Consider the following 10,359-nt stretch of genomic DNA (forward strand, 5'->3'; position numbering starts at 1 on the left):
ATTCTGTACTTGCCCAGGTGTAACAGTGCACAGATTGGATAACAGCTGGCCTCTGCTAACAGCTGGACCCAACATCTGTCTGTGATGCTCAGACTTATTTTGTTCTTGCAGGCAGGACATCATCTCGTGGCAGCTCCCCATGGCTCTTTCCACTTGCTCCGGACGAGATGAGGGTTATAAGCTGGTCGTCCGGGACCGTTTTGAGGCAGGGATGAGGGAGCTGGTGTGTTTCACCCAACACCTACTCGAAGCTGAGGCAGATCCGAATGCACACGAGAAAATCCGGGAACGAATCGAGGCAGCTTCCCGAGAGATGTCAGCAGCAGAAGAGGATCTGGGAAGGCAGCTGGAGATGGTAGATGCCACAACCCAGGAGCTAGTAGTGAAGAAGAAAAGCCTGCAAGACGAGCAAGAGGAAAAGAAAGAGAACCTCAAGCGCTTAAGGATCCAGCTGGACTCCTGCCGCGGGTCGGAAAGAGAGGCCAGAGAGATGCTGGAAAGGGCCAACAGGCAACTTGGAGAAATGCAGGCCGAGCTGCAGAGACAACGAGAGGAAGCAGAGCGCAACCGACTGCAACGAGATATCGGCATCGGGCTGATGTTTATTCCTTTCCTGGGGACAATTGCTGGTGAGTGGCTTGTGCTGTTTGTACATTACAGCCTCATGGTGCCTTATCGCACACACTTTGCAGTTGCTACCAGGGATTTAGGACTTGGAGAGTCCGTACATCCACTGGCGCGATAGGATGGAGCCACTTAATTTCCTTTCCAGTCGTTCTCACTCTTCCAGACCCTACTGAGCATGGAGAACCAGCCAGAAACTGGCAAGCATAAGAGGGCTGGTGAATGGATGGGGGTCTATCCCCTCTAGGGAATGCTGGCTCCGATCCAGCCCCAGGGAGGGAGAAAGGCTGGCTCAGGGGTGCAGGGAATGGGGCACAGGGCCTTTCCCCTCTGGGGCAGTGGGTCTGATTCTCTCTCAGGGGATGTTTTGTTCCGTATGAAGTACATTGGCAGGTTCTCAGACTGGGTTTCCCAGCCCGGCTTGCAGTTTCAGCAAAAATGTTAAGGACTGATCAGGACATCGAGAGCAAAATTCCCTCTTCTCCAGAGATGGCTCATTTCACAGCTCAGGCCGAATGTTTTGTATGTGGTAGAAGGGGATCTTATCCACCAGCCAGCTGGGTGGATCCTACATTGCGGGGAGGGGACACAACGATGTCGCCAAGTGAGTAGATAGATAGATGGATGTGTAGGGGGAGAGACAGATGGGTTGTATGAGGATGGATGGATGGATGGATAGATGGAGGAGGTGTATGAGCTTGGAGAGATGGGGCTCATACACCTCCTCGATGGAGTGTGGTGTATGTAGATATATGGAGCAAGAGGGGGGTGAATGCGGAAGGATGGATGGGGGAGGTGTATTGGGATGGATGTATGCAGAGACGGATGTGGGGGAATGGATGGATGGATGGAGTGGATGGAGAGAGGGTGTGTGGGGATGGATGGATGGAGAGAGAAGTGTATGGGGATGGATGAAGAAGGGGATGGATGGATGGATGGATGGCAGATTACACTATACTGGGAGGAGTGGTAGATATGCTGGAGGGTAGGGATAGGATACAGAGGAACCTAGAGAAATTAGAGGATTGGGCCAAAAGAAACCTGATGAGGTTCAATAAGGACAAGTGCAGAGTCCTGCACTTAGGACAGAAGAATCCCATGTGCTGCTACAGACTAGGGACCGAGTGGCTAGGCAGCGATTCTGCAGAAAAGGACCTAAGGGTTACAGTGGACGAGAAGCTGGATATGAGTCAACAGTGTGCCCTTGTTGCCAAGAAGGCTAATGGCATATTGGGCTGTATAAGTAGGAGCACTGCCAGCAGATTGAGGGACGTGATCATTCCCCTCTATTCAGCACTGCTGAGGCCTCATCTGGAGGTCCAGTTTTGGGCCCCACACTACAAGAAGGATGTGGAAAAATTGGAAAGCATCCAGCAGAGGGCAACAAAAATGATTAGGGGGCTGGAGCACATGACTTACGAGGAGAGGCTGAGGGAACTGGGATCATTTAGTCTGCAGAAGAGAAGAATGAGGGGGGATTTGATAGCTGCTTTCAACTACCTGAAAGGGGGTTCTGAAGAGGATGGATCTAGACTGTTCTCAGTGGTACCAAATGACAGAACAAGGAGCAATGGTCTCAAGTTGCAGTGGGGGAGGTTTAGGTTAGATATTAGGAAAAACTTTTTCACTAGGAGGGTGGTGAAGCACTGGAATGGGTTACCTAGGGAGGTGGTGGAATCTCCTTCCTTAGAGGTTTTTAAGGCCCGGCTTGACAAAGCCCTGGCTGGGATGATTTAGTTGGGGTTGGTCCTGCTTTGGGCAGGGGGTTGGACTAGATACCTCCTGAGGTCCCTTCCAACCCTGAGATTCTACGATTCTATGGAGGGAGTGTGTGGGAATTGATGGACGGATGGAGACAGAGGTGTGTGGGGCTAGATGGATGGATGGACGGAGAGGGTGTGTGGGGATGGATGTATGCAGAGACGGGTGTGGGGGATGGATGGATGGAGAGGGAGTGTATGAGGATGGATGAATGGAGAGAGGGATGAATGGATGGATGTGGGGAGTGTGTGGGAATTGATGGACAGATGGAGAGAGAGGTGTGTGGGACTAGATCGATGGATGGATGGATGGAGAGAAGGGTGTATGAGGATGAAAAGATGGAGAGTGGTGTGTGGGGGGATGGATGGGTGGATGTGTTGTATGGAAATTGATGAATGGATGGGGGGGGTATGGAGGGATGGAGAGGGGGGTGTATGGAGATGGATGGAGAGATGAGGATGGATGGATGAAGAGACGGGAGTGCAGGGATGGATGGACGGATGGGTTCCATGAATAGAAAGGTCCCATGACCACACATTCACCGCATACTTAAGAACCACATTAATTTAAATAATTTCTTGCCGTGTAGTCAACAAAGTAAAACCTTGGGCCTTGTTTAATCCTAACCATCCCTGGCTCTTATCTAGAGCTTTCCCATCGCAAAACTCAAGTGCTCCCCAAAGGAGGGGGCTGTCATTGTCCATGTTGTACAGGTGGGGAAACTGAGGCACAGAGCAGGGCAGTGTCTGGCCCAAGGTGACCGAGTGGGGCTCTGGCAGAGCTGGGAATAGATCCTGGTTCTCTCAAATCCCAGGTCATTTATTCTTGTTTAGCCCATCAGCGCCTTGGCCTGGTATCTGGGCAGCACTGGCCCAACGGGGCCTTGATCCCATTCGGGGTCTGGGTGTGGCGCCCTCCACTGCCCAGAGCAGCAGCCAGGCTGTGGAAGCCGCTGTGCCCCGGTGCCCTGCCGAGGGGAGCACACAGGAGATGCCCCATTGGGCTCTGGCTGGATACCTGGCCATGCTGCTCCGTCCTCTGGAGGTGTGAGCGGGGAAGGGGCTTTGTGGGTCACTGGAGAGGGCACGAGCCCAGGCCATGTGTGAGGAGCAGCAGAGCCCAAAGGGAAGGAGGCCCCGGGCTGGGGCTGCTGGGAGGGGCCCTGGGATTGCAAGTGGCTGGGGGGTGAGTCCTGGGTTAATGTCTGCCTCCCCACAGGCTGTTGGAGGGGTCTGCAACCCCCCGCCCCAAGGGAAGGCCCCCCCCCATATGCAGCGCTTGGCCCCGATCTTGTTGGGGGATCCATGCAGCACCTGGCATGATAGGGGTCCTGAGCATTGTTGGGGGGGGCGTAATCTGCGCAGCCCCAACGGACAGGGCTCCAGACTTGGTCAGGAGGGGTCTGTGCAGGGCCTGGCGTGATGGGCAGACCCGATCTCTGTCAGGGGAGGGGGGAGGAAGGCCGTGTGTGCAGGGCCTGGCGAGATGGGTTCTCTGGCAGGGCCTCCAAGCAATAGTTTACTACCAGTAATAATCAGTATCCCACAACTAATTATATTCGGTTTCACCAGGCTCCGTCTTGGTCGGCTGTGGGCAGGTAGCTTTAGATGCTGCTGAAAAAGCCGCACATGAGGCCCAAGATGCTGTTAATCGACACACAAACGAAGCGTCCAGGTACTCAGCAGAAGTCTGCAGGTATGAAGAGCAGGAGCGGCAGGTGGAGGCCGAGATCGCGGCCAACGAGCCACGACTGGCTCAGATCGATGCAGAGCAACGGGCATTGGCCGTGTTACAGGAGGAGATTGTCACCCTGCAGGACGGGCTGAGGAAATGTGTTACCTTCATGAACGGGCTAGCAGGGAAGGTCTGCGTGGCTAAGAGGCTCACCGAGGACCTGCTGATCTACGAGGAGCTGGCCAACATCCTCGGAGAGGTCGTTCAGCACATGCTACCCACAATGAGCCCGGGAGGTGAGGCTGGCACGAGATTCCTGGCCGCGGGAGAACTCCAGGGCCTCATTGAGAAGTTAAAGTCGGGCGGTTGCAGCCTCAGAGCCCTGGCAGACGCCGAGGCAGCAGCAATTGACTATTAGGGCCATGATGTCAAAAGCCGAAGTCCCAGGCCCAGAGCTGGGCTACGGCGAGCACATGGGTTTCCGTCTACGCTTGAGCATCGTACTGGGCTAACAATGCTAGTTAGGTAGGGTCGCCACCTCCGAGAGGCAAAAAACGGCAAACAAACCCAGCCATTGCCCCTCACCCCTACCAGCCTGACCCTCTTCTTCCTCTCTCAGGCACCCCCAGGCCTTGGACCCCCATCCTCCCACTCCTGTAACCACTCCTTACCCGCCCTGCTGGCAAGCCACACATCCCTCCGTCCCTTCTCCGGCACGTGACCTGGTGTGGTCCTCACGAGAACCCTGCGCGGCCACATGGGTTATAAGTGAAAACACCCCGGCCCATGGCAACCAGCAGGAGAAAAACCGGCCAGGTGGCAATGCCAGCTAGGGCTGTGCCATTTTCACCAATACAGGGAAACCAGCACAGCCCCCTCTGTGCAAACAGTTATACTGGTGTAAATGGGCCTTAGACTAGTCTAGCTTAGTCCCCTTCCCCTGTGGGAATAGCTAGAGTGGTACAGGAGCCAACATAGCTGCCTCCACACTGCAGGGGGATAGCTAGATGGGATGAGCTAAAGCAGTTCAACTTCTTAGTGTAGACAAGACCTAAATTGTTTTTTACGTGGTGAAGTAAAACCATTGCAACCCCTGTGTGGATGCGCTTTGTTCTGGCTTAGGAGTAACTGGTGTGAAGCTTGATCTATGCTTAACACTTCTCTGGGTATTACTGTGTTGATCAGGGTGTGAAAACACCCTCCCCCAGCGCCATGGCTGTGTCGGTAAAACCCCCAGGGGTGTCGACAGAGGAGCACATCTGGCGGGTTCACTAACATCTTTTCGGGAGGTGGCGTTTGCTGTGCTGTCCGGTCCGGAAAGCTCCTGGTGTCAGTGTAACCTGCGTCTACGTGAGGGAACCTTGCCGGACAAGCTAGACTGATGGGCTTTGTGGTGTAGACACTGATTTAACTTAAGTCAATTAGGCACAAAGGGTAAACTGGGGACAGTTTCCGGGGAAGTAAAAGGAGTTTTTGGTAAAAATGTTGGGCTTTTTCTCCAAAATGTTACATTTTTTGAAACAAACAAAAAAAAATCATGTTGGTGATTTTGTTTGTTTGTCATTTGGAAGTGTCCTGCCATTGCTTATTTTGGATTTTCCTGCCCCCAAAAATGAACTTTTTCTATTTTGAAATTTGTTTTAAAAAAGGACAGAATCAACCAGAAGGAAAAAAAATTAGCAGAAAATAAATGTTTTAAAAGTCCTTTTTTTTTTTTTTCAAACCTAGCAGAACAAAACCTTCTCCAGTATTTGTCTGAGAGCTCAGCCAGCCTTAACATTTGCAAATTCTGTGCATTTATGGCCAATCAAAGGACAAACTGCGCTCACAATTGTGGAAATTGGGAACACAAATTGTATGTTTTTCCCCATTGATTTTGGGTCTCCATTTCTGAACATTTGTCCCTTACCCTTGGTATTTCAATCTGGAAAAAGCAAGATTCGATGAATTTTCTTGCCTCTAAGCCATAAAGAAATATCCAAATCTAGTATATTGATGGTTTTAACCATTTGCTGGCAAGTATTTGACATGGCTCTGTATTCAGTTTTAGGTATTTATTTTTTTCTGATCTAGTGGTTAGAGGAAGGGAGCTGGGAGCCAGGACTCCTGGGTTCTCGCCTCAGCTTTGGGAGAGAAGTGGGGTCTAGGGCTGAGAGCTAGGACTCCTAGGTCCCATCCCCAGCTCTGGGAGAGGAGTGGGGTCTAGTGAGTTAGAGTGAGGGGGTCACTGGGGGAAAGGACAAGAGTAAGCCAGGGTGGGGCAGGGATGGGGACTACAGAGAATTTGTCAGGGGGTGGGGCAGGTATTACCAGGGATCAGATAGGGAGGGGATGTGGGCTGCATGGGGCTCAAAGAGGGCAAGCTTTGCTCTGCAGAACCGTTCTTATTAGTCTTGATGTCCAAGATGGAAACAATCCCGCCCCACAGCTGCCAGGTGTTTAACTTGTAGGCTGGGCACTCTTGACCTGGCGTTGTTATGGGACCAGACCCCCATGGGGCAGTTTGACAGAAGCTTTCTGGAGCCCAGCTACATTTCTCAGTCTCAGCAAGGGGGGTGGAATTAATGAAACCTGCCCCATCGGGGGCACACTGGGGCGTCTGTGCAGATCTGCATCTCAGAGGCAGTGCTAGCCCTTTGGGGAACTAGGCAGGAATATTTTTGGGTCCCCCCACAACACTTGCTCTTATGAAAATAATAATAAATAATAAAAAGCGAATGGGGGGCCCCCTTGAGCGGCTCAGGCCCTAAGCCCTTGCTTAGTCTGCTTATGCCTAGCACTGGCACAGAGCATCTGCTTGCAAGTCCTGCTAACGCCCAAAGGGTCTCAGGGCAGTGTTAAGCCTGAGACCTCAAACCCGTTAATGCGAGGAAGTTGGAAAGCTCAGGTTCTGGGGTGGCTTTTCCTAAGGCTGTTTTCTTCCCTTGATAATAAACGTCCTGCCGTGCACCCCACCCACGCCTGTTACGCGTCCTCCAGCGCTTCAGAACATTTTACTGGTGTGCTGTGGGTTTGCTTCCGAAGATGCACAGGACAAGGCCGTTAATGAGTTTAAACTCCTTTTACTGCAAAGCAAAGACTGTTTTAATGACAATAACGGAGCCCCCTGACCTTCGGGCACTTTGGTCTATAAATGGGGAGCTCTATTTTCTCTTATTCCCGAGATCAGGCTCTGGGATCCCTGCTGTGATGCACGACGAGCCCTGTTCAGCACAGCCCGTGGGGGGAGAGGGATCTGCCCAGGAAATGAGACCCCCGCCATATTATTTTGTAATGAGATATTGCACCAAGAATAGCGGACACGCACTAGACGGCAATTCAGACTTTCAGACAGCAGAGGGGGCGATTGTGCTTGATTTGTAAGTTTAAAGCAGTAACAAGAATCAAGACCATGAACACAGCTAGGTTTGAGGATGCGAGTCCAGCCTGGGGGTCCCAGCTAGTCCTTGGGATGCCAGTGAGCCTGGGTAGGGGCTGGGGTAGGGCAGAGAGGCTGGCTGGATGGAAAGGGGCTGCGAACCTACTCCAAGGCTGAGTGAGGGTCTCTCCAGAGCCAGCTAGAGAGGGGTGAGGACCAGGGACAGAGAGTGGGGTCCCGGTGAGGTTCCCTATGGGACAAGGCCTGGAGGCCCAAAAAGGGTTTTGGTGGGTGCACTGGGGCACTTTAACTGGGACATGGTATCTGGTGTGTGTGTTTGTGTAACACTCCCCCACACTCCAGAGCTGTGGTTGTAAAATGTACATAATAATAACTACTGCTACTAACAGTGACTCCGACAACATTCCTACCTGCTGCGGGAGGGGACGCTCAGAGGAAGGTGCCAGGAACTGCATCGGCCTTTTCAGCTGCTACCATAACGCCAGGCCGGGCTTTGTGATTTCCTGCTGCATGGTGTAAAGTCCGTCACCTCCGAGTCCTGAGGCCAATCCCCGCACGTACCCCCCGGCCCCATCAACTGCCCCAGCGCTGCTAAAACCTTCCTACCCCTCCCCGGCCATTTACCAGTCACCAAATGGCTCATCCTAGTCCAGAATCTTCCCCATCCAGACACCCCGAGTGCCAACCTGTGCCCCCCTCAGCCCAATGGCTCTGACCGAGCCAGACTCACCCCCTGCCCCCCACATCCCCGAGAGTCTGTCCTCCACAGAGCCCAGGTCTTCCTGACCCTTCCCAAGTCCCTAACTGCCAGTCTGTCCCCACAGACAGAGCCCCGCTCTTCCCAACCCCCCACCACATCCCTGACTAACTGCCCGTCTGTCCCCACAGACAGAGCCCCGCTCTTCCCGACCCGCCCCCACTTCCCTGATTAACTGCCAGTCTGTCCCCACAGACAGAGCCCCGCTCTTCCCGACCCCCGCACGTCCCTGACTAACTGCCAGTCTGTCCCCACAGACAGAGCCCCGCTCTTCCCGACCCCCGCACGTCCCTGACTAACTCCCAGTCTGTCCCCACAGACAGAGCCCCGCTCTTCCCGACCCCCCAACGTCTCTGACTAACTGCCAGTCTGTCCCCACAGACAGAGCCCCGCTCTTCCCGACCCCCCGCCACATCCCTGACTAACTGCCAGTCTGTCCCCACAGACAGAGCCCCGCTCTTCCCGACCCCCCCCCACATCCCTGACTAACTCCCAGTCTGTCCCCACAGACAGAGCCCCGCTCTTCCCGACCCCCCCACGTCCCTGACTAACTGCCAGTCTGTCCCCACAGACAGAGCCCCGCTCTTCCCGACCCACCCCCACATCCCTGACTAACTGCCAGTCTGTCCCCACAGACAGAGCCCCGCTCTTCCCAACTCCCCCACGTCCCTGACTAACTGCCAGTCTGTCCCCACAGACAGAGCCCCGCTCTTCCCAACCCCCCCCCACTTCCCTGACTAACTGCCAGTCTGTCCCCACAAACAGAGCCCCGCTCTTCCCACCCCCCCCGCCCACATCCCTGACTAACTGCCAGTCTTTCCGCACAGACAGATCCCCGCTCTTCCCGGCCCCCCCACCGCCCTGACTAACTGCCAGTCTGTCCCCACAGACAGAGCCCCGCTCTTCCCAACCCCTCCACGTCCCTGACTAACTGCCCGTCTGCCCCCACAGACAGAGCCCCGCTCTTCCCAACCCCTCCACGTCCCTGACTAACTGCCAGTCTGTCCCCACAGACAGAGCCCCGCTCTTCCCGACCCCCCCACGTCCCTGACTAACTCCCAGTCTGTCCCCACAGACAGAGCCCCGCTCTTTCCGACCCCCACACGTCCCTGACTAACTGCCAGTCTGTCCCCACAGACAGAGCCCCGCTCTTCCCGACCCCCCCACCTCCCTGACTAACTGCCAGTCTGTCCCCACAGACAGAGCCCCACTCTTCCCGACCCCACCACTTCCCTGACTAACTGCCAGTCTGTCCCCACAGACAGAGCCCCGCTCTTCCTGACCCTCCACATCCCTGACTAACTGCCAGTCTGTCCCCACAGACAGAGCCCCGCTCTTCCCAACCCCCTCGCCCACATCCCTGACTAAGTGCCAGTCTGTCCCCACAGACAGAGCCCCGCTCTTCCCGGCCCCCCCACATCCCTGACTAACTGCCAATCTGTCCCCCCACAGACAGAGCCCCACTCTTCCCAACCCCCCCCCACGTCCCTGACTAACTGCCAGTCTGTCCCCACAGACAGAGCCCTGCTCTTCCCAACCCCTCCACGTCCCTGACTAACTGCCCGTCTGCCCCCACAGACAGAGCCCCACTCTTCCCAACCCCCCACCACATCCCTGACTAACTGCCAGTCTGTCCCCACAGACAGAGCCCCGCTTTTCCCGACTCCCCCCACTTCCCTGACTAACTGCCAGTCTGTCCCCACAGACAGAGCCCCGCTCTTCCCAACCCCCCCGCCCACATCCCTGACTAAGTGCCAGTCTGTCCCCACAGACAGAGCCCCGCTCTTCCCAACCCCCTCACATCCCTGACTAAATGCCAGTCTGTCCCCACAGACAGAGCCCCGCTCTTCCCAACCCCCCCACGTCCCTGACTAACTGCCAGTCTGTCCCCCACAGACAGAGCCCCGCTCTTCCCGACACCCCCACATCCCTGACTAACTGCCAGTCTGTCCCCACAGACAGAGCCCCGCTCTTCCCCACCCCCCCACATCCCTGACTAAATGCCAGTCTGTCCCCACAGACAGAGCCCCGCTCTTCCCAACCCCCCCACGTCCCTGACTAACTGCCAGTCCGTCCCCACCGACAGAGCCCCGCTCTTCCCAACCCCCCCGCCCACATCCCTGACTAACTGCCAGTCTGTCCCCCCACAGACAGAGCCCCGCAC

At 55.2% G+C, this 10,359-nt stretch overlaps 1 protein-coding gene across 1 annotated transcript; it reads left to right on the forward strand.

The window, feature by feature from the left end:
• On the forward strand, positions 1-4,479 carry LOC123344898. The gene is made up of 2 exons (XM_044981399.1): positions 1-629; positions 3,957-4,479. Exons 1-2 carry the CDS (start codon positions 140-142, stop codon positions 4,475-4,477), a joined length of 1,011 nt encoding a protein of 336 aa, XP_044837334.1. The 5' UTR covers positions 1-139; the 3' UTR covers positions 4,478-4,479.
• Positions 4,480-10,359: the final 5,880 nt, after the last annotated feature.

The sequence above is a fragment of the Mauremys mutica genome, chromosome 12, assembly GCF_020497125.1.
Source record: "Mauremys mutica isolate MM-2020 ecotype Southern chromosome 12, ASM2049712v1, whole genome shotgun sequence".
Lineage (NCBI taxonomy): Eukaryota > Metazoa > Chordata > Testudines > Geoemydidae > Mauremys > Mauremys mutica.